Raw genomic sequence first — 26,771 nt, forward strand, 5'->3', positions numbered from 1 at the left:
ACCAACAAACCCTAACCAGTCTGCACCAACAAACCCTAACCAGCACCAACACACCCTAACCAGCACCAACAAACCCTAACCAGTCTGCACCAACAAACCCTAACCAGCACCAACAACCCTAACCAGCACCAACAAACCCTAACAAGCACCAGCAAACCCTAACCAGCACCTACAAACCCTAACCAGTCTGCACCAACAAACCCTAACCAGCACCAACAAACCCTAACCAGCACCTACAAACCCTAACCAGCACCAACAAACCCTAACCAGCACCAACAAACCCTAACAAGCACCAACAAACCCTAACCAGCACCAACAAACCCAAACCAGCACCAACAAACCCTAACCAGCACCGACAAACCCTCACCAGCACCAACAAACCCAAACCAGCACCAACAAACCCTAACCAGCACCAACAAACCCTAACCAGCACCAACAAACCCTAACCAGCACCAACAAACCCTAACCAGCACCAACAACCCCTAACCAACACCAGCAAACCCTAACCAACACCAACAAACCCTAACCAGCACCAACAAACCCTAACCAACACCAGCAAACCCTAACCAGCACCAACAAACCCTAACCATCACCAACAACCCCTAACCAGCACCAACAAACCCTAACCAGCACCAACAAACCCTAACCAGCACCAACAAACCCTAACCAGCACCAACAAACCCTAACCATCACCAACAACCCCTAACCAGCACCAACAAACCCTAACCAGCACCAACAAACCCTAACCAGCACCAACAAACCCTAACCAGCACCAACAACCAGCACCAACAAACCCTAACCAGCACCAACAACCAGCACCAACAAACCCTAACCAGCACCAACAACCAGCACCAACAAACCCTAACCAGCACCAACAAACCCTAACCAGCACCAACAAACCCTAACCAGCACCAACAAACCCTCACCAGCACCAACAAACCCTAACCAGCACCAACAAACCCAAACCAGTACTAACAAACCCTAACCAGCACCAACAAACCCTAACCCGTCTGCACCAACAAACCCAAACCAGCACCAACAAACCCTAACCAGTACTAACAAACCCTAACCAGCACCAACAAACCCTAACCAGTACTAACAAACCCTAACCAGCACCAACAAACCCTAACCAGCACTAACAAACCCTAACCAGCACCAACAAACCCTAACCAGTACTAACAAACCCTAACCAGCACCAACAAACCCTAACCCGTCTGCACCAACAAACCCAAACCAGCACCAACAAACCCTAACCAGTACTAACAAACCCTAACCAGCACCAACAAACCCTAACCAGTACTAACAAACCCTAACCAGCACCAACAAACCCTAACCAGCACTAACAAACCCTAACCAGCACCAACAAACCCTCACCAGCACCAACAAACCCTCACCAGCACCAACAAACCCTAACCAGTCTGCACCAACAACCCCTAACCAGCACCAGCAAACCCTAACCAGCACCAACAAACCCAAACCAGAACCAACAAACCCTAACCAGTACTAACAAACCCTAACCAGCACCAGCACCAACAAACCCCTAACCAGCACCAACAAACCCTAACCAGCACCAACAAACCCTAACCAGTCTGCACCAACAACCCCTAACCAGCACCAACAAACCCTAACCAGCACCAACAAACCCTAACCAGTCTGCACCAACAACCCCTAACCAGCACCAACAAACCCTAACCAGCACCAACAACCCCTAACCAGCACCAACAACCCCTAACCAACACCAACAAACCCTAACCAGCACCAACAAACCCTAACCAGCACCAACAACCCCTAACCAACACCAACAAACCCTAACCAGCACCAACACACCCTAACCAGCACCAACAAACCCTAACCAGCACCAACAAACCCTAACCAGCACCAACAAACCCTAACCAGCACCAACAAACCCAAACCAGCACCAGCAAACCCCTAACCAGCACCAACAAACCCTAACCAACACCGACAAACCCAAACCAGCACCAACAAACCCAAACCAGCACCAACAAACCCAAACCAGCACCAACAAACCCTGACCAGCACCGACCGCTCACTCACACAAGCACCTGTTATCTTAGGCTAATACATGAGTCAATATCATAAATAAATACAAAAATCCAGTGCAAAGTATACATGATTATTATACATACTGTTCCAATTTGAAAAGTAAATAAAGACTTCAGAATCTCCATCATTTATCTGTTCCCTGCAGTTGACCCATCCTTTAATACCACTGGGTTTAAAGTGATAGTCTGTAAGTTTCAATGTCTTACAGGTGTTATAGATTGAGTATATTTGGCCACCGGTGTCTGCAATTTAACGAAAGTTCGAGTAAGTCTCTCCCTTTGCTGTTCTCAGCAACTAATCAGAATCCCTGGTGCCATCACTTTTACAATGTGACGAGGGAGCATTTACTTTTGAAATTTCTCTCTCTCTCTCCTCATTTTGTAAACTAAGTGGCTCCAATGGGCTCTATGTGACTCCGAGTGTCCTTCCTCTCTCGCTCAAATCAACAAATAGATAAAGAAAACATCACGGACAGCGAGATACTGATGAGAAGTCACTGGCTTTGTGTTAGAAAGTTTACATTGGATGTAAATACTTGATGCAGGAAACATCTGTGTTCATTGAGGAGTTTTTTTTTTTTTAAATCTCAGAGCTGGGTTCAATTCCCATCAGGGACGGGGCCTTTCTGAGTAGGGTTTGCATGTTCTCCCCGTGTCTGTGTAGGTTTCCTCCGGGTGCTCTGGTTTCCCCTACTACTAAAACATATACAGTAGGTTCCCCTCTGGGGCCAGGACTCCCCTGAAAAAGAGATTCTTAATCTCAGTGGGATTTTCCTGGTTAAATAAAGGTCAAATAATAATAATAAAAAAACCTGATCATGAGGCCCAACTTCTGCTGTGTTCCTGCAAATGGAGGAGACGGGTCACTCCTTTGGTGGTTTGAGAGAGGGGTCAAGGAGGCCATATATGAGAGATCCATGCACCCGGGCATCAACAGACGAGGGGGACTCAGGATCCAGCTGTCCAACACCCGGGACAGGATACCCCAGACACGGCCTGGACCCCACCAGTGACGTCATCTGCCGTCTCTGGGTATTCACCATGCACGCCCACAGAGTCTATATCTGGTGGGTGTGGTCACCACGGGTAACAGCTCTGAGGAGGCTGTACGGATGGACAACGAAACTGTCAGCACCAGTTGTTTTGTCTGACTACCTGGATGACTGAGAAACTACATTGTTTTAACCTGATGCTGTGACTGTCCACCAAGAACCCACTGCCTACCATGTAAATCTTAAGCTATTTATTTGTTTGGACAAGACTCCCTTACAAACTCATAGGGAAATAATGGGACAGGAAGAGCAGCGCCTCCTGAGGATCCACTCGGAGTCACGTGACATTCGCATACAAATAGCTCATCAGAAAGGAGAGAAGGGATTGTTTACTTTGGAGATTTCTCTTTCTCACTCTTCATCTTGTGATCTTACAGACTATCACTTATTTCAGTAAGAGCAGTGCACTTCACTCACGATCCGAGCCAGGATCTGGGTCTGGAGTTCCCAGCAGGAGGATAAGATAATGGCACTGGAATCAAACCTGGGACTTTCTTTGTCACAAACAACAAAGGATTCAGGGACTCTTGGAGGCCACCATGACTGAATCATCAGGCCACTGTTTTCTACTGTCTGCCTTTCCAGATCACGTGACTAGAACCTTATCTACTGTTCCTTATCAAACCCGACGACGCTCAGCCCTCACAGCGTCGAGGAGCTTTGCTTATAGTCCGCGAAAACCACCGAGGCGTACGTGGCGTCGGGATGGCTGACCAGAATCGACTCGGACACCGGGGAGTCGGCAAACGGGTTCGCGGCCGGGGGCCCCGCGAAATCCCGGAACGGCGACGGGGGCGGCATCAGCGGCACCAGGACCTCCTCGTGGTGCACGTGCGCGTTGTTGTACAGGAACCCCTCCAGCAGCCCGAAGCACTCGTTGTCCACCTCCTCGCCGTCCTCCACGCCGTCGTCCTGCTCGAAGCGACGGAACGGGACCGGCGGCCTCAGCTCGCGCTCGATGAAGTCGGCCTGGCGGTACACGGGCATCCCTCCCGCGCTCTTCGGCCGGCTCCTGGTCGCCTCCGGCAGCGCCATGAAGTCCTTCGTTTTGGGGCTGTTCCTTTTAAAAGTGGACATTTCCGGCGGCTGGTGGTTGGCGAAGGCGCTTTGCAAGAACGCGTTATTGTTCTGCTGCGTGGAGATGATTTGTATTTCCTCCTTGACTTTATTGGCGGTAATCGTAGCGGTGGTGGTGGTGGTGATGATCGGAGCCATGGCCGTTGGAGTCGCCGTGGAAGTGTTTTGCCCACGCGTCGCTGTAGAAGGAGGGCTTTCCGGAGGAGGAGGGTTGTAGCGCACCGGCTCAGCCTCGTCGTCCTCCTCTTCCACGTTGTAAAGAGTCTTGGTGCTGAGGTCGGAGAATTCGAGCGCGGATCCCTGGAAGGTGTTAGTCAGCGGCTTGATGACGGCAGTTTGGTTGGAGTCCTGCCTCTTCACGTGCACAGACAGCCTGTGCCAGATGTGATCGCCTTTGGGAGGAGCGCGCGAACCTGGTTCAGACCATGACACAGACTTTCCATTAGAACTACGAACACAGATACAGGGGGGAAGAAAAAAACAAAACATACAGGGCTGTTAATGTGAGGGACTCGGGGTGTGGATGTCAAAGTAAGAGCGTTTGTGTTCGCATGCAAAAAGGAACTGGTAACATTTGTAATAACGTCTGCTTTAAAAGGCTATTAAGATTCTTGATCGGAAACCCCAGTCTTTTCATATATGCACTCTAATAGACAAATTAGGGCTGCTCAATTATTGAAAAAATAATAATCACAATTATTTTTGTCATAATTGAAATTACGATTATTCAATGATTATTTGTTGCCTTTAAAAAAAAGTATTTATTTTTTAAATATATTTATTAATTTAAAAAAAACTATGCTGAATATTTTCTGTTTTCTGAACAGTCATAAAAATACAAATGATTTCAAGTTTGCCTCGATTAAGGAGAGGTCTCTGTTTCACACCTGCCCCCTGCTGGCCAGCCCTCACACCTGCGCAACAAACTGAGCTTCCAGGTTCCCAAGGTTCCAACCACTGCTCTTAATCATTTAATATTCAATACAAACAGAATAAATTCATTTAAACTAGTCCAGGAAGAGCGTTGTGTCACAATTCTGAAGGGTTGACACACATTTGATGATAGCACTTCCCAACTTTAAGAGTATTTCTTTACCTTTATTTTCAAATGTTACCAGAGTGCTCTGTCATGCCTTAAGTGCACTTCAAACATGCTTCTGTTAAATATCTCCTGCTTGATCCCTGGGCTCAGAGAAACGCTTGTTTTAATTTAACCAAGAGAGGGTGAGTGAGTGACCCACTTCTGCTGCTGTAACAGTGACTACAGCACAGACGGACCGGGACGTGCAGGTGAAACAAGCGTCCCCCATGAGCCTCAGGAGCAGCTTCACTCACAATAGTAGGTTAGGGTCACAGAGTATATGGTTCAAGTTGAATCGTTGATAAAACTTTGCTGTTGAAAAGCAGTTTCTCTCGGGGTTTAAACAGCAGCAGGAAGTCCTTTAATGCTGTTTTATCGCCCAAATGCAATATTTTTTATGTCTCATAAGAAACAAACATATTACTGCTAAACATTTGCGAAGGAATCTTTTTGCATATTCAAAATTAAATCGGATGCAGAGAGCAACCTCTGTGCAAAAATGAGTGTAAACCTCATTCTTTCACTGTCCCAGCAGCTGTATGGGTGGTTAACATACTGCCTTTACTTTCCATCAGGGTTGTCTCTAGGATGCTCCAGGAGTCCCAGGACTGACTGTTTTTCAGGTTTTTGATAGGTTTTCAGTGCTGATGGACCTGTTTCCATGGTTATGCATGCATTCCATCCAGAAAACCTGCAAAACCTGAAATAAAATTGATCCTGGAGCATCATAGGGCTATTAGGCTAACCACCCATACAGCCGCTGGGTCACTGAAAGGTCAAATATGCACGAGTATCAACAAAAAGTAACATAATGCACCTTTAAAAGACCTTATGCCGTATATTTGTACTGCAAATAATGAAAGAAGAAGCCACTGAATTAAAGTTAGTTAGTGAACTAACTTTCTGAACACATTTGTTGCATCCTGATTGTTTAAAGGGCAAAGGAGTTTATAAGCACATTTCACAGCTGGCAGGGTCACCTTTCAGGGTCACTTTCACAGAAATGCTAGAAAACCAGCCCGTGAGTGCATAAAATCTTTATACTAAAGGAGGAAAGATTTTTTTTTTTTTCATTTCATTACCAGGAAAAAAATCAGGTATTTTGCCTGTAAGAAAATCAACTTTATAATAATAACTCTCAATTGGAGCATTTTAAGCCAAACCAATGACTTCAAGAACACAATCCCAAAAGCTTTTGTGTGATATTTTATACTATATGATAGGGCTGGGCAATTAATCGAATTTTAATCTGATCAAGATTTTAATAAAGGTCGATCACGATAATTGCGTGGTGTGTTGTAATCGAGAAGAATTGGCCAGATCAAAATATGGACGGCGCACTGCTGCAGCGCCTGTCAGGTCAATCCCAGGGAAACACTCGGCCCAAACAAACAGGAAGCAAGGATGATACATGTGGCAGCACGAGGATCTGGTGATTTCACGTATAAAATCAGCTACCATGTTACGTTAAAGGGATATTTCAGGATTTTTGACATAGGGCCTCATTTCCTAGTTCTCCAGAGTGTTGCTGGTACCTGGAGATATTTTTGTAATTCATGCAGTTCTTATATTTGAAGAGTTTCGTGGCGCTAGGCTAGTTCAAGGCTAGCGCATTTCTATGGTATCAGCTAGCCTGCATTAAAAACAGTCTGACCCGCTCCACAGTGCACCTGAGGCAAATCACTTATAACGCCAGACTTACCATATAAATGTCTGTCTCTTCAAACATAAGAACTGCATGAATTACAAAAATGTAAAAAATCCTGAACTATCCCTTTAACTCGTCAAAAGGGCAAAACAGAAACACACGGGGAGCCTCAGAGGAACAGGACACACAGGGATGAAGAGTTTAAACCTTCGAAGAGGAAAACTCACGATCGCTATTTGGACCATGTGTCGAATCGAAAATCGAGACCGATCAATATGGGGAAAATAATTGAGATTATTTTGTTTCCATAATCGCCCAGCCTGACTATGAGTTTATGCTAGCCCTCTGCCCTCTAATTTGACCATGAACAACGTGAACCCAACCTATTATTGTGTTTCAAATGACATCATGACATCCAGTACGACTGAGATGGGGGCAGGTCAAATGTTCCCTTAAATTTCCAGATTGTCTTTCCTTTTTTGTTATGTCTCTGCCCCCATCTGAGTGCGGGACATTCATGCAGCCTCAAAACCCCCCCCTCGTCACCGCACTCACCTCCCGTTGCTGGCGTTCTTCTTCCTCTTGAACATGCTGAGGAAGCTGTTGCTCCTGCAGGCCACTTTCCCGTCGCCGACGTGCATGCGGACGGCGTCGGAGGTGGTGAAGGCGCTGCGGACGTTCCTCTCCGGTTTGGCGATGATGATGTACATCTTGGGCGTGAACATGCACCCCAGCGCCACGGTCATGCTCAGGCTCACGGAGAAGGACGTGGTGATGATCTTGTAGTTGCTGCCGAAGTAAATGGGCACGAAGGCCAGCCAGATGATGCAGGTGGTGTACATGGTGAAGGCGATGTACTTGGCCTCGTTGAAGTTGGCCGGGACGTTGCGCGTTTTGAAGGCGTAGTAGGTGCAGCTCAGGATCAGCAGCCCGTTGTAGCCGAGCGGGGCGACGACCACCAGGTTACTCGTGTTGCAAATGAGGAAAACCTCCCGTATGCTGGGGTAGGACTTGATGGGTTCGGGCGGTTCCATAACGATCAGCGTCACCTCCAAACCCAGCTGGAGGCTTATGAGGACCGACGCGATGACCAGCTGCGCCCACGCGCTCATGAACCTGGGTTTCCGGGTGCAGATCTTCTTCTTGCTGCCCGCCAGAATCCGTGCGATGCGGTTGGTCTTGGTCACCAGGGCGGAGTAGCACATCGCGGCCGAGAGTCCCACCAGAATGCGCTGGAGGTAGCAGGAGATGACGGTGGGGCGGGCGATGAGGGTGAAGGGGCACAGGTAGCCCAGAAAGATGCCGGCCAGGATGATGTAGCACAACTCCCGACTGGAGGATTTGACCACGGGCGTGTCCCGGTACACGACGAAAACCAGCGCCACAAAAGAGGTGACGAGGATGCCCAGGCAGCTGAAGACCACCTGGATGATGGACTCCGGGTTGCCCCATTCGAGGTAACGCAGGGGGATCGGTTCACAGCCTGGAAAAGAAGAGATCAGTGATAAACACTATAGGCCCCTGAGCTAGGAACAACCTGGTTCCTCCAAATGGTTCAGAACTTAAAGGGTATGGCTCCGATCTATCTCCAAGATGCTATCATTCCATATCAGCCAACCAGAGCACTCTCAAAACTCAGGTACTAGTGATTCCTCAAGTCTCCAAAATCACTGTAGGAGGTAGAGCCTTTAGCTCCAAGCTCTGGTTTTATGGAATAAATTCCCAGCTCAGGCTAAAGAAGCAGAGGAGGAACACTGCTGTGGGAAGTACAGTATACTGAGCGCCATCCTCCAGTTTTTCTGACTGCAGACTTTGTTTTAATGATACAATATTTATTTTTATCTAAAATCTGTTCATTACTATTCACATGGTGTCCCCCCTGTCTCCCCCTTGGTGTCGTGGTCTTCAGCCCTGTGCACGGGGGAGTTGAGTCAATTAAGATTTCTCATCTAGTTTCTAGATTCTACTTATTTCAACAAAATTTTATTTATTTCAAGATTACTTTTTGCAGTGTATACTTTGCAATTTGAGCTTTACTCACGAATACCTGCAGATTTACTTTTTTTTTTTCCATGTCTTTATCTTGGGACTCTCACTCCATGCCTTGCGACCCCTTGAGATTCGCAATTTTGAAAAAAAAAAAAAAAATTGAAAAAGAAAAAAAAAAAAAATGAGGCAAAAAATTGTAAATTTGGGTAAATAAAAAAAAAATGAAAAAAATCAATAAAATAAATCTGGGGGGAAAAACAGGGGTAAAATCGGGCAAAAATTTAAAAAAGAAAAAAAGAAAAACATTGAGGGGGAAAAAAATTGGGTAAATAGGGTTAAAAATTAGGTAAAAAGAAGAAAAACTTGGAAAGTGTGTTTTCCGCCCTTTTGTAGTTAAAGGAAATTTCTTGGTTGTTTCACCTCAAACATTATTAATCTGTTTAATGGTTCTATATGACAAATACTGTATTTCAGTATCGGTATCGAAAACCAAGTATCATTAAAGCAACAGGCCACCGTTTTTCCATACTGAAATATGTTCGTACCTGACGTTAGACGAGTTGATACGTACCTGTCTGGTCTTTGAACCCTCAGTCACACAAATGACAAAAGATAGTCCCATTTGGCCTCGCCCAATGTATTCCTATGTATTCCCAGACAGGTACGTATCAACTCATCTAAGCTCAGGTAAGGACATATATCAGTATGGAAAAACGGTGGCTTGTCCCTTTAAAGTACCAGTATCGCAAAAAAGTGAATGATACCCAGCCCGGCACTAGACTCCTTGAGGTAGACTGATAGATTCATCTACACATATGGACTCTCAACAATCACCAACCTGCTCACTTCTAAAACGGTGAAGGAGTAAACGCGGGCCACATTAGCATAACAAGAGCCGCCGAGAGAGCCTGGTTCAGAGCCAGGAACAAAATAACCTGTTACATGTGTTATGCCTTTACAGAGAGGACAAAATAATCACGTTTATCCGAGCCAGGAAGTCTCTAAGTAGGTTTTTAGCTCAACTATAAATAACCGTTTTCTGAGCTGTGTCCGGGCCGTAGCCGTAGCTGTAGCTGAAGTCAAAGATGGGGCACCGCTCTGGGATAAACTACAGAAGACTTAATGGATCTCAAAGCCAAAGGACTGCTTTAAAACTGGCACGGGTGATAAATGTGAGCAAAGAAGGATGTGAAACTGTTCTGAAATACAAATCGTTTGATCGAAATGTGTCAGAAATGAACCAATATTGAGGACAAATGCCTTTGCTGTGAGCACTATTTGCTACATTATGCCGAGGCGCACCTGCTTTATGCTTGTTGAATGCCTCTTGAATTGGCAAAGTGAAATGAAGGGAATAAAGTGTTTGTCTTTGAGCTGGCAGCAGAGGGCTTTTAAACTGGGCCGCAGCAGCGAGAGAGAGACGTGAAGATGATGTATGGCCCTCTCCTCGGTCACAGGAGGGAGAGGAAATAGGACAAATGCTTCGTGCAACAGACGGTTGAACAGAACAGGTGAGAAAGGGGTTTTCAACAGGGCGGGTAAGAGCAGATACACGAAGGTACAACGTTTATTTCGTTGGACAGAGAGACTAAACCAGCCACTTCCAAATGTCCGGAGCGCTGCGGCCCATGTATGTTTCAGCTGGTTAAAAAGGCTTAATCAGTGCTGATTCTGGTGCTAGAGCCGGTCGGGGAAAAGGCGGGGAGAGGATGCTATGGCTACTAAGGATGCTGAGGAAGCTGCTCGACTACGGCAATGGTGTAACGGGTAATCGGGAGAGTCGGGATTAATGAATCACAATTTATCGCATTGAACCTCTTAAAGCAGAACTAAGTAACCCTTGCCCCTGGAGGCCCTAAGCGCAACTGCAGGTGTCGTAGCAAGTTACGATTTTTTTAACTTATTGTCTTGGAGAGTAAATACTACGCTGACAGGAAAGGCGAAGGGAGAGAGGGATATTTGTACATCCAATTATACAATGGAAATATTTTTTTTCACTCAAACTTGGCTGTAAATGCTGTTTAAAGTGACGTTAGCCCGCAGCTAGCTTTGCCAGTTAGCATGTTAGCTTCTTCTTCATGATTCCATTAGTGTGCATTGGTGGCTCCGGACCGGTGGCAGTCAAGTTGCAAACATGTTTTTCTGGTCAGAGACACCAGGGGGAGATGAAAGACCCTCCAATCATCCCATAAACACTTGTATTACACCCACAGGGACTACGGAAAGGATTTATTAAGGTAAACACATTACTTAGTATGGCTTTAAAGGGGGGTATTATGCAAAATTGACTTTTTCAAGCTTTACATCATGTTATTATGTCATTCCCTCATTAAAAACATGCCTGAAGTGTTGCCTTGGCGCATTCACATATTTTTGAGTAATCTGTAAAAACTCTGATGGCAGCCATTTTAGGGATAGTTTTGCCTGAGTCCTCCTAGGAACGCCCCCACCTCCTGGAGACGCCTCCGACCAGCCAAGTAACCAACCACTGCTCCTCAGCAGAACCCCCTCCCCACTGATGCCACAGACAGCGTGTGGAGGGGGCGTGTCGGAAAGAGTCAGAGGTTCTTAAAGAGACAGAGGCCTATTTCAAGACATTCGCTAAAGCCATTTTGAGAGAGCAAGGTTTCGTCATCATTGTAGTGTGATATAGACTGGTGCTGTGTGATATGTTTTAACAGATTACTCAAAAATACGTGAATGTGCCAAGGCAACACTTCAGGCATGTTTTTAATGAGGGAATGACATAATAACATGATGTAAAGCTTGAAAAAGTCGATTTTGCATAATACCCCCCCTTTAATGACTTTCTAAGATTGCCGTACCGGACCTTAACCGGATTTAATGTCAGCTGGGTGTTAACTGTGTATTTTCTACAATTCAGCTTTACTCAAATCCGAAAGCTTCTCGACAACAGTGTAATGCTTAATTTGAAAGCTTTTTTGCAGAAGCTTTTAGACATGGTTAAAGCCAAACTAGAAAAACTGAAAATATGCTTGGTTCAGGTGGGGGTTAATAAAATAACAAATACAGCAGCAGTGATTGTGGGGAAAAGAGTTCCACCATGACAACTCATTCAGACATGTGCAGCTGATTTATATGCACAAATTCATTGGTCTTTTCAAGGTTTCCATGACGACAAAGTTACAGGGCCTTTGTAAACTGTTTGCAGAAGCTAAAATTCCAGTCAGGAGACGCATTTGTCAAACTGCTAAGAAAATATTTGTTCCTTCAAATAAAAAGGCAAGAGGAAGAATCACCGGGAGGTTTACTCTTTTATGTTTGCTAATGCAGTCACTTTTGAAAATAACAAATGCCACAAAGAAAGAGCCACAAGACAAACGACTGCTTTGAAGCGACGGGGGAGTGTTCCTGTGATGAAAAGAAGCGGTTTTGACACTTTCAAAGTATGATGTGGAGCAGGATTCATCTGTCATATTTAATGAACCTAAAATCAAGCGTTTAAGAATAATGTGGACAGTGAAATGATTTTGGATTTTGTTGATATAGAGCAGGAGTCTCCAACCTTTTCCAACCTTCTTAATGAAAAGGGCTGAGTTGTTGAGCAGTTATGAGATTTAAAGGAATAGGCCACCGCTTTTCCACACTGAGATGTTCTTACCTGAGCTTAGACGAGTTGATACATACTTCTAACTTCACCCCATTTGGGGCCATAGGAATATACTGGGAGAAGCCAAATGCTAACATCATCTTAAGTCTTTTTGTGTGACTGAGCGCACACGTAAAGACCAGACAGGTACGTATCAACTCTAAGCTCAGGTAAGAACATATCTCAGTATGGAAAAATGGTGGTCTGTTCCTTTAAGGGTACAGTAAATCTCACACAGATAGTAGCCAAGATGATATCTCAACACATACAGAAAATAAATGTAGTTATGTGGCGACTGGTGGTCTTTCATACATTTTATTGTGAAGTTGAATGTATTAATCTCTGAATGGGGAACTGGGGGTGGGATTAAATAAGCTATCTTCTTCCCACTCCCTTTCAGGTAGAAATGGATCATCATGTTTACATACTGTATAGGCCTACTGTACTTTCGGTGCCATTGCCTGAAATAAATGAATAAATGAAATGAAATGAAAAAAAAAAAAGTGAGACAGAACTGCATTAGGGTACCAAGCCTAAATAAACGTATGGAGAGTGACGTAAAGGGACTATACGGAGTTTAAAAATGTTAAAATTATGTATTTTCCTTCCCCTTACATGTTCCAACAATGTCCTAATGTGTAGAATGAGCCCAGACCTGTTCACCACAACTGCCTCTGAAATCCTGCACTGTCACTCAGAAAGGTGTTACTTCGGGTCTGAAGTGCTGTCATGCACGAGCTTAAAGAGGCTAGACGCAAGCTAGTCATTTTATGCTCACTACTGCTACCTCAGGTCTTAAGAGTAACTGCAGCTTCTATATTAAGGACATGGCTGGCACATGTAGGGGGATGAAAATACTTAGTTTTAACATTTTTAGACTCCTTTAATATAGAAGCTGCAGTTACTCATAAGACCTGAGGTGGCAGTAGTGAGTATAAAAATGACCGACTTGCATCTTGCTCCTTTAAAGTGATAGTCTTTGTAAAGCCCATTCTTCCCGGATCTCAGCAACTAATCAGGGTATAGTATCCTCCCGTGTTTACCAATGAGACGAGCTTTTCCAGTGAACCAGCCTGTCAGGTCCAATCAGGTAGGAGGGGGGAGGAGCTTGATTGCTACCTTTTAAAGATTGTGTTCCAGCTCTCCTCATTTTGCAGACTAAGAAGGGCTTTCTGGTTAAACTTGTGGTACAGTTTGGAGAACCCTGAGCTGCAGTAACAGAGCAGTACCTTCCAGATGCGGGTCGGGCCACCAGCCGAGATCGCAGGCCTTACAGGTGAACTCATCCTGGACAATCTCATTGTCTTTACAGGGCGTGCAGATCCAACAGCAGCTCACCTCCCCCTTCCTGATCACCTGCAAGAAAAGAGAAAGACCAAACCTTTACCACATAAGCAACATGTGTGTCTGATTTGGACAAAAGTCTGTTATTGTCCATTCTATCATGGAAGAGATGCTTTTTCTGACAATAACAATGCCGCTATAAACAAGTTCCATACCGTCTAAACCCACATCGTTTGTGAAACATATCCTCTTGTCTTGTTTTATTTATCACGTGGGCTTTTCTAAATGTGCCGGTGGATCCCGCTGTCCATTATTGAAGAAACGGCGGAGCTTTGTGTGGGGAGAGTGCGAGATGGAGGGGCTTTCCACGTCTTTTAAGGCGACCCTGAATTATTCACCGCTATAGTGCACAGATTGCATATAGGGTGGACATATATATTGCATGTAAAACGTGTGGGAACAATGTGCCGCTCTCTGTGTGGGGCACTGCCTACTGCGTTTGAGGCTCCGCTGATCCTTTTAGCTAAAACGGTTTGGAGGAGAAGTGTATAGTGCTTCTGATTATATATTATACCAACTTATTCTCACAATTGTTTTAAAGTATAGACACATCATCCATTACACTGGTTTACAACAAATGTGGTGTTTTGTGAGCTGATTTAGGACGGTTTTGATGTGCCGAATCCAAAAATCACGTTGGTTTTGCTCAATCAGGTACCTTTTTTACCCCTCGGCCAGGGTATTGTCTTTATAATGATTTCTGAACGGGGCAGCATGTTTTTAGAGGTAGAGGAAACTGTAGCACCCGGGGGAACCTTACTGGCTGCCCTTGATTCTGAGTGTGGTGTCCTGCACTGATGAGCGCCTACACCTCGTCTTTCCTCTTCCTTCTGCACAGCTCCCTCCACCTCCTCTTGCTCCTTCTCATCTTCATCTCAGTCCTCTTCCTCCTTCTCCCCTGACTCTGACACCTGTGAAACTCACAGTTGAGCCAGGACTTTCTGAACATAAAAACTCAACAGGCTTTCATCAGGCTCTGGGAAGCACATAGCAGACTAATATAATCCGTCTTTTTCTCCAGTGAACGTACATTTGCCAGAACAATAGTAGGAATGGAAGGTTTGTGTGGCTTATGGTGCGTTCATGTGGACTGGGGAGCTCGATTTCCTGAGATGTGACGTCATTGTCCCAAGTTGGTTTGTGTTTGTGTGGTTTTTATGTCTTTTATCATTGATTAGCGCTTAGCGGAGCTTATCATTTAAATGTATTAGCATCTCAAAAGATAAACGTTTTGTTAAAAAAATAACAAAAAACGATAAAACGTTTGTTAGTTTTAAAATAAATATCACTTAAATTTACTTTTTGCTAACGTTGATGTCAGGCATTTCACTCGCAATTTTGTTACTATGAGGAAGCTCGTTTTGACCCAGTCATTTTCCTCAGTTGAGCGAGCATTCACATGCATTCCCCAACTGGGGAAGTCGTTCGCCCGAGTTCCCGAGGACCACATGAACGCATCATTACCTGCGAGTCTTGCCTGGATACCGCATATGAAATTTGACAGAAAAAATGTTTATTCCACTGTGAGTTAAACATTGGCCTGTCCAGAGAGAAGGAGAACATACCGCTTGTTAGAGGAAAACATTAAATCGCTATTTATCATACTGGGTCAGGCCGTCCCCTCCTGAAGGGTTTGAGCGCCCAAATGATCTTAGGAGCTGTTGTCGGGGGCTTTGTGTCCCTGGTAGGGTCTCCCATGGCAAACAGGTCCGAAGTGACGGATCAGACAAAGAGCGGTTCAGAAGCCCCTTATGAGAGACCAACAGGCCCGTTAAATCATGAGGCCGTCCGCCCGTGGACCCACCACCTGCAGGATGAGCCATAGGGGCTGATGCAATGTGACTTGGGCAGCTCCAACAGCTGCCCCCACGACCCGGAAACGGACATGTGGAAGAAGATGGATGGATGGGTCAGGCTGTACAGTCGTATCTCTGTCATAGCCTTGACTGTGGACTTTTGCGTATCAGTATGACGCTCTGAGAGGATATTTATCCCTTTTCTATGGAAGCATAGACAGACTTGAATGGTAGGACCAGCGCAATGTCTCCAGTTCATGTCTCCGGGTCCTGCACCGATGGTAAATAAACCTCTCCTGCATAAGACATCCAAGACTGCTGCCTGTTTTTCATCCATCCTCTCGAACACCATTGTTAATTCTCTAACACCGCTGGCTCTGGTATTGGAGAGCGGCACGCGGGGCTCCACACACCTCAGGAAAACTGATCAAAACACCAGCATGTGCGCCCCCCACACTCCCCACACTCCCCACACTTCAACACTTTAACACTTACTGCACCAGATATGAAACTGAAGATATCCCACAGTACACTCTGACTGCACAAAAGCCTAGTCTACAGTCTATCATCTATGAGACTTATACTATAATAAACTGTTGTCAAAATGAACACTGGGATGTCTCCTTTACGTTCTGAAAAACATGAAATAACAAAACACTAATATGACCAAAAGTGTGTCTACCGTAAGCCCTGAGACTGACCTTGATCTCTCCTTTCGAGCACGGCTCGCTGCAGACGGACCGGACCTGCTCGCTGCGGTTTATCACGGTGTAGTCGTCCAGACTCAGAGCTCCCTCGTGCCACGACCCGATGTTGATGTAGTCGTACACGCCGGACTCCAGCTGCTGGAAGTTCATGATCTCATACCTGCAAAAATGTGTTCTCTTAATATATGAAAAATGTATACATCTCATCACAATTATTTGGACCTAGTACTGATTTTTTTTAGATAAATATTCTAATGTTACTGTGTGCCTTAAGCATATTACCTTTAAAGTTGCCATAACCATTATCTGTCATTATGTGAAGATCTAGTTTCATTAGTTTTATCTCGACGGAACGTGACAAGACAAAAGAACAAAAGACGGTGAACTATTTTGTGCAAAACTTAGCGATGTGATTTGTATTCCTCTCCGGTAAAGGGCATAAAATCAAACTGTCGCTTGTGGAGGTCAGAGCAGAACGTACCAAACACTGCAGAGAATATTGAACAAATCTCCGAAACCATAAACTCTGCTCAGAGTTTGAATCCCTTCACAGCACTAAGCTCACAACATTTTGAGCCATTTGCACTAAACTACCTAAAATTAGCCTGAGCTCCTGATTTATCATTAGAAACTGTTTACAGTAAATTAGTTTATGCTCCACTTTAGCCCAAACCTAACCCTAACCTTAACCCGCTTTATAAATCAAGCCCTGGGTGTTATTGTCTAAAACAGTCTCACCTTAGGATGATGAGCCGCGTCCCAAATAAGAACATCCTACAACCTATAGTTCATTATAGTTTATATAGTTTCTAAACTTTTTCAGTGGAAAGTGCTGAAAGGACTTGTTGACAGGACCAGTTGAAAACACAGGTTCTGTCAACAATAAAATACTACTGATTAATCTTAACCAGGATTGTCCAAACGAGACGAAGGATCTCCTGCACACGGGCCCTGACCCCTGAGGGGATCCTATTGCATGTTTTTCAAGCGTTTGTTAAGAAAGTGGGAGATGATGCAAACTCAGAAGGGAGAGTCGTATTCTGGGAATCAAACACAAATGCTCAAACATTCAGATGGATGTCAGATAAAACTACAGCGGGACATGTGGACATGATTCATCCATAAGTCCATCATAAGGACCAAAGTCTGTCACTGATGTGGGCGGTGACACACAAAAGTGTATATATATTCAGTCTCTAGACAAACTCTGTCAAACTCTTTCCTCTGGGAATTGAAGCCACTCTGCCACCGTGCAGTCCATATGGATACAGCACATGGTCCAGCTCAAATTCCTCGCCTTTTGTGGAGGATTATGAGCTCGTCTGAGAGGGACATTTCATTTTAATCCACTCTGACTTACCTTCCCGGTGAGTCCCCGTTGTCGTCAAACCACACGTCCTCCCCGGACACGCCCCTGAAGGAGGAGCGGAGCAGCGAGTCCAGGAGGAGGCTGCCGTCCACGGGCTGCATGGCCTCGCACAGCCCCTCCTGCCCCGGGCACAGCTCCTGGTGCAGGTCCTGCAGGCCGTGGGCCATGGCCAGGATGGCGTTTATCACAAAGCCCATCTTACTGTCCTGCACGTAGTTGTCCACCAGACTCTCATACCCTGGACACAGTCAGAGAGGAGAGACATTCAGCAGAGGGTAAGGTAATCATGTACAATAGGGCTGCACAAATCACAGATCATGTGCTCATGTCTGAGGAGAACTCTACTTTAGGCTTTAATGAACTCCTCTTAATCTGTTATCGGGATTATGTTTGATGTTATAACTTTGAACAATGTTGATTTAAAACATCTGACGGCCCAAAAAATAACCTGTTTACTCAGGGTTTTCTCTAACAACGCTCTTTGGACAAAGATTATATACATTTTTAAGCCTTTAATCAAACCAGCTGGATTTTCATGTCTTAAAAAGCCTTAATTTTGCCACAAAACATATTATAGATTCTTTAAAGGCCGAGTCAATGAAAGGTGTTTGAAATCTCCACCAAATACTGATTCAGTCAAACAACAGAGATATAAACGTGTGGGACATTGTAGGACACAGTCATTGACACCGGCTTTGAAGAAGCTACAGGTTGAGTAGTGAAAAGTCGACTTTTTTAAGTCAAGGAAATCCGTTAATCCATCTGGATGTTTTAACTCTCCAGTTTTTGATATAAATTTCTACTGTAGACATCTATAAGCCTGACATCAGACCTCACATCTGTATTGTGTCACAAACTGACAGACCTTGTAGGGTTGTCTGTCTAAATCAAGATACATGCAGCTATTTTGTCCCAGTACCTTTCAGTATTTGCTCCATTTGACGGATTTTAACATGTCAGAACCTTCCACAGATCTGCGGTAGAATCGTATAAAGGAATATCTAACCATTACTCCACCGTTAAGAGGCCATCAATTTATGTTTTTGAGTTTTTCCTTGCCAAGAAGGAGGGCCTAAAGATGCTACACATCTACTACCCATCTCCTGCTGTGAGATGCTCTCTATATTTAAAATCTTGTGCAGCCCTATGGAGAAAGACTTACAGAAGCCTTAGCAAAAGCAGTTATTTCACCATTTCAGGTAAATTGCAAAGGAGTGTAGCGGGATATCACATATTACAGAGAAAAGACAGGGTTCTCACACGGTTAAAGGCTGCAAATGTGTTGTGAAACTGTGATTCTAGCATCTTTCATTCTCAAATGTTAATGCTCCTGGACTTGTTTAAAATGCGCCCTGCTTCAAAGGCGTTTCAGTTTGGGAATAAAACTGTGGAGCGGCTGCTTTGTCTCGCAAGAAATAGATAAAAGACACAATATGTTGTGAGAAAAACAAACCCCGTCAGTTCAGTGTAATATGGGCTACAAGCAGGAGATATGTGGCTAATGAGCATTACGCCTAATATGTAATAACTGTGTATTGGTACAAAGCGTAACGTCCTGGACCTGCGCTCCAAAATCAAACAGTGCAGATTTAAAAATCCTTGAAATGTCCAAACTTACTTATTAAAGTGCCTGGAATTTAATAAACAAGTAAAAAACTGAGGTCAACAGCGCTTCAAAACACTAAATACTAAATCTATGTCTAAATACAGCAGGGGTTCCCGAACGTTACAGGCCCCGATCAACGGGCGAGGAAAGTGCTTCTCTTTGGTCCTCATGGCGGGGAGCTGACGTTGCTGCAATACCACCCCCTGGTGGCCAGGGCCGACTCCAAAAGACACGTTGGAAACAGGATTCCAATGAAGACTTTGCACCTCCCTATAGCACTGCTTAAAAGCTTAGCTCCAAAGAGCAGTGATGTAACGACGAGTTCCTTAGTAATGAGGTACTGTAATCTGATTACTTTTCTCAGTAAGGACTAATCTAACGCATTACTTTTTCCAGACCAGTAATCAGATTAAAGTTACTTACAAGTCTCTGTGAGTTACTATTCTGTCATCTTCCTTAAGACGAAATATATATACTTTTCATGGTAACGTCTGCGACAAGGCACATTCCCAGCCTGAAGACACTTATGACATAAATGTAAACAACAATAGAGGAGAGAGAAGGAAATATGTCACTTTTCTGAATCTGTGGAGCTTTGTTGATGTTGCTGTTGAAATGCACTTCAATAACGCGGTTTTGGCAAAACCAGTAAAAAAAAAAACAAGCACCATTTGCATTTTGAGGCAGGGGAGGTGATTAGTGTAGCTACTAAAGTAACTTGTAATCTAACTTAGTTACTTGTAAAATCAAGCAATCAGTAAAGTAACTAAGTTACTTTTTAAAGAGGTAATCAGGAATTTGTAATCAAATTACTGTGACATCACTGCCAAAGAGTTTATTTTCTTCTAAAAATTGCTGTGACCCATGTGACAACCCTGAGGATCATATTTTTAACCACGCTGGTTTTGTGCAGCAAAAATATAAAGTTGAAGCCTTTGACTTCTGAGCTCTGTGGAGACTCGTAGTTACAGAAGTAAAGATCCCATCCAGGGTTCAGAGGTGAAAGAGGAAAAAACAAACCAAAAAACAAAACGCTTGAAAATACAGCTTGAGTCATTTTATGGATAAGAAACATTCATTCTTTGTTATGTTCATAAATGCATGAAAGACGAAAATGACTAAAAATAAGCGTGACTCAAACACTTTTCTTGTTGATAAAAACAGCTCAGATGTTACAAATCTGTTCTCTAAACTGAAACACTACCCAGAGGTAAAAGCTACATCAGATATAAAGGAACCAAACCAAACCAAACCAAACCGCGAAATCACTGATGAGACTTATTTGTAAAAGGCGATTCCATCAATAATGTAAATAAATGAGATGGTTTTCATTGTTTTCTCCAGTGTCACCTGAAATAGCTCTGAACCTGTTTAATATTTCATGCGGTTAAAGTGGAGTGTGATGTCGACACTGATAAAAGCTTCATTTATTTCGTGATCAAGCAGTTCATTTGTTGTGACGCACGTAAGCATCTGTTCGAAAAGAGAGAGTGAAGAGAGTGGATCATTTATAATCTCCCCCGAGGGACTTATTCAGGTTAAATTCAGCCAGATAAATTGCATCTTTACAATTATCTAGCATATATCTAAATTAGGTTTTTTATTTATTCTTTATTTAAGGAGGTTAATTGAGAACTAAGTCTCATTCACAGTGAGGACAAATTTAACAGATTACATATATGCCACTACTTCTTTCACACTTTTTTTTTCACACCTTACAGCCTCTGCAATGATGCGGCTTATTTATAGACTTTCACGGTCAGACTGAATATTGTGTCATGTTCTCAATAACAATGCACTGGGTCCAAAAACTCTCGGCGGTTTGTAATGAAAGAACTCTGACGTGAGAAAGATGCTATAACTGAAAACAAACCCGGACATAAAGTTGTGGAGACGATCAAGAGCTCGCGCAGTTCCTTTTGGACGTACCCCATTCATCTGCACAATAACTCAGACAGATGGCAAACCCTATCGCCGTCTTCCTCCAGCTCTGTCCATCAATCCATTTTCTTCCGCTTTATCCGGGGCCGGGTCGCGGGGGCAGCAGTCTCAGCAGAGATGCCCAGACCTCCCGATCCACACACACCTCCTCCAGCTGTTCTGGGGGGACCCCGAGGCGACACCAGGCCAGCTCGGAGACATAGTCCCACCACCGTGTCCTGGGTCTTCCACGAGGCCTTGTCCCAATAGGACATGCCCAGAACACCTCCCAAGGGAGGCGACCAGGAGGCATCCGGAACCGATGCCCGAGCCACCTCAGCTGCTCCTTGACGTGAAGGAGCAGCGACTCTACTCCGAGATCCTTCCGGGTAACTGAGCTCCTCACCCGATCTCGAAGGGTGCGCCCAGCCACCCTGTGAAGGAAACTCATTTCGGCCGCTTGTATCTGTGATATTGTCCTTTCGGTCATTACACAAATCTCATGTCCACAGGTGAGGGTGGGAACGTAGATCGATCGGTAAATCGAGAGCTTTGGCCCCCGACTCAGCTCCCTCTTCACCACGACAGACCGATACAGCGACTGCATCACTGCTGACGCTGCACTGATCCGTCTATCGATCTCATGCTCCATCCATTCCTCACTATTTTGTCTTTTGTCTGACTAATCGAAATATAAACCTTTAAGTTCTTAGAACACTTTTATGAAAGTAAATGTCCCTGTAGGCCACAGTTCTCTTGGAAAATTTGGAAAAAAGTCCTATATCTCCAGCACTGATGGGGCATTCAACTGTGCTTTGAAACAATGACAGGTGCGGCCTATCTATGGAAAAAAAAAAACTTTATTTTGTTGGTGAGGCTTATATTCGCACAATAGTCCGAACACTACGGTACAAAATAAGGACAAACAGACTAAATCGGGTAAAACTGATCTTAGTGGGCCTGATCTTGGATAATCAGTGCCTTTAACCCCACCTTCAATCCAACACATCTTAATCTACGAGTAACACAGGCCTGAGTAATGATGACTGAGGCTGAGAGTGTCGTTATTTGTTCCTGTTGAGAAAAGACACAGCAAAAACATGCAAACCCACGACCAAAAAGGAAGGAAACTACAGCAGAGACTCTAGAAGCCCGCCTTTGGCAATAATTCTTATGTAAACCAAAACAGCTGGTTTTAACCCTGGCTCTGGCTCAGTATGAGACTATAGTATGATAAAAGGTTACGTGGCTTCATGCAGCTCAGTATAAAACTATTTGACTCTCACTTGCTTGTTATTGGGCTGTTTCTAAATGATGTCACAGACCACAGAGTGACCAGACGTTTTCAGTTAAAATTTGTCATTACAGGTTACGAATAAAACACCCCAATAGCTTCATATATTAGACGTTGACTGACATTAAAGTCGAGGGATAAGAGGAAGGGAGGCCAATGAATAATTTCTGTGGGACCGCTCGAAAATGGAAACATTACAAGTTCCCAGATAAATAAATGAAGGGATTTGCTGCTCGGCTGGATTTTGGAAAACAAATGCAATTCAACCAGGAGAGAGTTCACGGAGGAGACAAACTTTGAAGGGAGAGTGTGAGAGGGAGAATTTAACACTGGGACAGGAAGTGGCTGAGGAGGCTGGTGCTTTTGCTGGAGAGAGAGTGCATTTACAGAGGTAATTATTGTAGGGATAGGTAGCAGACTGTGACAGGGGGTACAGAAGAGGAGGAGATAGAGTTGATATTTAGAGATACATTCTTGGTAATGATCTCACGTTTTTGTGAAAATAAGATGGCGCGCCTTGTTCCTCCCACAGAGCATGACCCTAAGCTGTTTTTGGAGGTGCACTACAAAAAGTAAATATCAAGCATTGGCTTAAATGACTTGAATTGAGGAAATGTATCTTGTTTTGAGCGGTTTTCACTCATTTAGACACTTTTCCTGATGGGACCAAGTTTACTTTGCTTGTTTAAGGACATTTCAGACCAGTTCTAAGGTAAATCTCGCTTGAAATAAGAAAGTAAAATTGCCAATGAGATAAGACCAATTTTCTTACCCCATTGGCAAAGAAAATGACCTGAAATAAGGACGAAATATATCGAAACGAGTCAGAAACATCTCAGAACAAGTGAAATAATCTCGGACAAATGCCCAACAACTTCTTAACTAGTCAAAACAACTAAAATTTGGATTGTTATGCTCAAATTGAGATGTTTACACTGATCTAGTTAAATACTTTTTGCAGTGTGTAAAGTCTCCATTGGAATCTGTTTTGGAGTTATCACCCCTGCCCACAAGGGGGTGGTATAGGCTCTGTGCACACGAGTGAGGTCATGGTCCTTCCTCTCTCGCTATTTTCCCGATAAGGATCAGCGACGTCTTGCACAACCCAACAAATAGTTCAAGAAACATCTTGGACATGAGATTCTGATGGGAAGTCACTGGGAAGTATTAAAAACATTGTGGTGGGTGTAAATACTGGACTGCAGGAAACGTCTGTGTTCATTGAGGAGGAGTTTCTTTTTTTTTTCCACCGTCGGGGAAACCGTAGCACCCGGAGGAAACCTGACAGGCTGCCTTCAAACTCCTCTGATCCTCTGAAACGGTGCAGCACTTCCTGGGTTTGTCCCTGTTTCAGAGCGTGGTGTCCTGCACTGGTCAGATCCACCTCCTCCTTCCTCTTCCTCCTGCAGCTCTCAGCTTTCACCATCTTCTGGGAGGAGCTTAGTAGTTAATCTGTTTTATTCTCCAGTGAATAAACATTAGCCAGAACAATAGAAGGCATGTGTGGCGTAGCTGTGAGTCTCGGCCGGATACCTCTTCATTTGTCCCTTTTTTGTTTCCTGTAGCTCCTCTTGTGACGCCTCCTCTGTGCTGCAGGTGTGGGGGGCTCTTAGTGTAGAAATGTGTAGGTCTCAAATGTCTGTAGCTCATAAGCTAGCTGTTTGTTTACTTTCTGCTTTCCTCAGGACCATTATAGACTCTGCAGTAAAAAAATCCACTGAACCTCCACCAAAACACGGCAAAGATGTACAAAAGTATCCAGTAAAAAGTAAACAGAAACCAAAAACTTCTTCTTTTTACCAGGGAAGTTACTTTTATGCTTCAAAATGCGACTTTTGGGGGAATTAGTATTAGAATTAGTCGCCAAGATGAATTTTGAAAGAAAATCACTTGAGTTCTTTACTGTATTGACCCACAGGTTTGCAAATTGTGTTCAGCACAACAAAATGATTCTTTTTTGTGCCTCGTTCAAAATCTTGGTGCTATTTTGATTTGAGTTAGCCGTTAGCTTCAAGACACAAACACCGTGAAGATAACCTGATGCTGTGACTGTCCATCAGTAACTCACTGCTGACAGGTAATCTTGGGCTGTTTGATTTATTTGAACAAGACACCGCTGCAAACACAGAACGGGACAGGAAGAGCAGCGCCTCCTGAGGATCCGCTCATTTGCATATTCACCTTATTCCTGTGGGTGCCGCCTTGACTGACAGACCCTGGAGCACTGGGAAGGGTTGTCCCGCCCCTTTTGTCCTTTTTTGGAACCCTGTTCTGTAGGAGGAGATTGAACAGCCATCATGACTGGAGTAATTAATGCAAATGGAGTGAGAAGATACACTCTTCCTGGTTGAATTTATCCTCCAGCTTCATTAAATAAATGTCTGGACACGATTCGCCTGCACAACCACTGTCAAAACCAAGATCGGTGGTTGAGATTAATGTCAGTCAACTTCTACTTATATCGCCAAAGTGAGGAGCGCTAAAGGGTTTCATTCAAGAGAAGCCACTCACCGTGCCGGAGTTCTATCCAAAACAAAAAATGTAGAAATGGAAAGATTAATTAACAAAATGTCGAATCAGGAATAATGTATATCTAGACAGAGAAATAATAGTCAAATGCAAATCACTATGATGGTAAGAATGAGCTGTACCAAAAGGAAAAAAAAAAGATCCTTTAGTGTTAATTCATGCAGAAAACTCCTGACTGGATGCAGGTAAAGCAAGACTTGAAAACTGAAATGAATGATTGGTAAAATATGAGAGAAATCTAAGGTTGAATTTACCTAGATCTGGGTCCACTGTGCGTCCCGAGTCACAGGAACGGACAATATGAGACAAACGTTACTGCACTGAGGGAGAGGTTTAGCCCCGAGGCGGATCATTCAAAATTAAGGCTGTGCTCCACTTTTAGCAGCGCTTTGCCCATTTCCCACGAGCCGCTTCTGAACTCACTACTACACAGCGGCATCACTTTGCAACCTGAAACGCCACTGTTTGGATGTTCTATTAAAAGAAACCTGCCCCGTATGAAAAAAAAAAAAAAAATACTCACATTACACTTTATACTCTGTTGTTTTTTTCACATCCTTTGGTTTAATTGCAAAAGCAGGGCTGGAAAAACATATTTGTAGCACATTTCAAAACCCACACACAGGTAGTCAGGGAATAAAACCCCGAGCCGACGCTTTGAAGGAGTAAAGGGAGAATTTGAGGATAGAGAATTCACTCCACAGCCACAAAAGGAGTCGCCACCGAAATCTTATCCAATCAGAGGCTCAAACATTTTCTTTGTTAAATCCAGTTTGTAGTTTGTAAGTTGTGTTTCATTCTATGTCATGTTAATTGTGGGATATTTACATTTTCGAACAAAAGCTTTATGGTTATTTTTTTAAGCTTTTAGAGTTAGCTTCTAGAAAAGGTTTTCAATAATATCGTTTATCACAATATATCGAACTTCTAATTGGTATTTTGTTATCGTGACAGGCCCAGATTTGCTGCATTCACCATTCACTGAACAGCATCGACTAACATCACTAAACATTACATCACTAGAGCACAGTAGCATATAAGTAGTCGCTCTAGCCTCATAATTAATGTCAAAACTTCCACTTTTGTAAATATGACTTATTTAGATGATTTCATTTTAGTGAAGCGGAAAATTAATAAAGAAATGTTGGGCAGAAGAGTTATTTAAAGGGGCTAGATGCAAGTTAGTCATTTTACACTCACTACTGCCACCTCAGGTCATACGTGTAACTGCAGGTTCTGTATAAAGCTCGTGCATGGCGGCACTTCGGACCCAAATTAACACCTTTTTGAGTGACAGTGCAGGATTTTAGAAGCAGTTGTGGTGGATAAATCTGGGTTCATTCTACACATTAGGACATGGCTGGAAAATACTTAGTTTTAACATTTTTAAACTCCATATAGTCCCTTTAAGCTGCTGACAGGAAGTGACATAGATAGAGGTAAACTTCCACAACAGTTTCCCATTAACGTAAAATGGTACGGCAACAGTTTAAAATGATTTTCCTCCAGCCATGTCACTTCCTGTCAGTGTCTAATAAGGAAGTGCAACTATAAACATCACAAAAATGGCCAAACTATAGATTAATGTGCTTTTTTTTAAACCAAATTTTAAATATACCTGTGTTAACTATGTTTTAGCAAAACATGTGTCTAATGTGTCGTATGCTCTTTAATGGTGGGGGTGCA

The 26,771-nt window shown here is 43.8% G+C and overlaps 1 protein-coding gene across 2 annotated transcripts in view; it reads right to left on the reverse strand.

The window, feature by feature from the left end:
• Positions 1-3,207: 3,207 nt before the first annotated feature.
• The window catches only part of grm1b (glutamate receptor, metabotropic 1b), a 39,934-nt gene continuing 16,370 nt past the window's right edge, over positions 3,208-26,771 (reverse strand). The window contains exons 4-8 of one of the 2 annotated variants that reach the window (XM_079573385.1): positions 17,728-17,974; positions 16,362-16,527; positions 13,750-13,876; positions 7,477-8,404; positions 3,208-4,640 (exon numbers count right to left, since the gene is read on the reverse strand). In XM_079573385.1, the coding sequence (XP_079429511.1) occupies positions 3,758-4,640; positions 7,477-8,404; positions 13,750-13,876; positions 16,362-16,527; positions 17,728-17,974 (2,351 nt within the window). In that variant the 3' untranslated portion in view covers positions 3,208-3,757. The remainder of the gene's footprint in view (positions 4,641-7,476; positions 8,405-13,749; positions 13,877-16,361; positions 16,528-17,727; positions 17,975-26,771) is intronic. The other variant, XM_079573386.1, reaches the window with a different exon arrangement.

The sequence above is a fragment of the Gobius niger genome (genome assembly GCF_951799975.1).
Source record: "Gobius niger genome assembly, chromosome: 16".
Classification (NCBI taxonomy): Eukaryota; Metazoa; Chordata; class Actinopteri; order Gobiiformes; family Gobiidae; genus Gobius; species Gobius niger.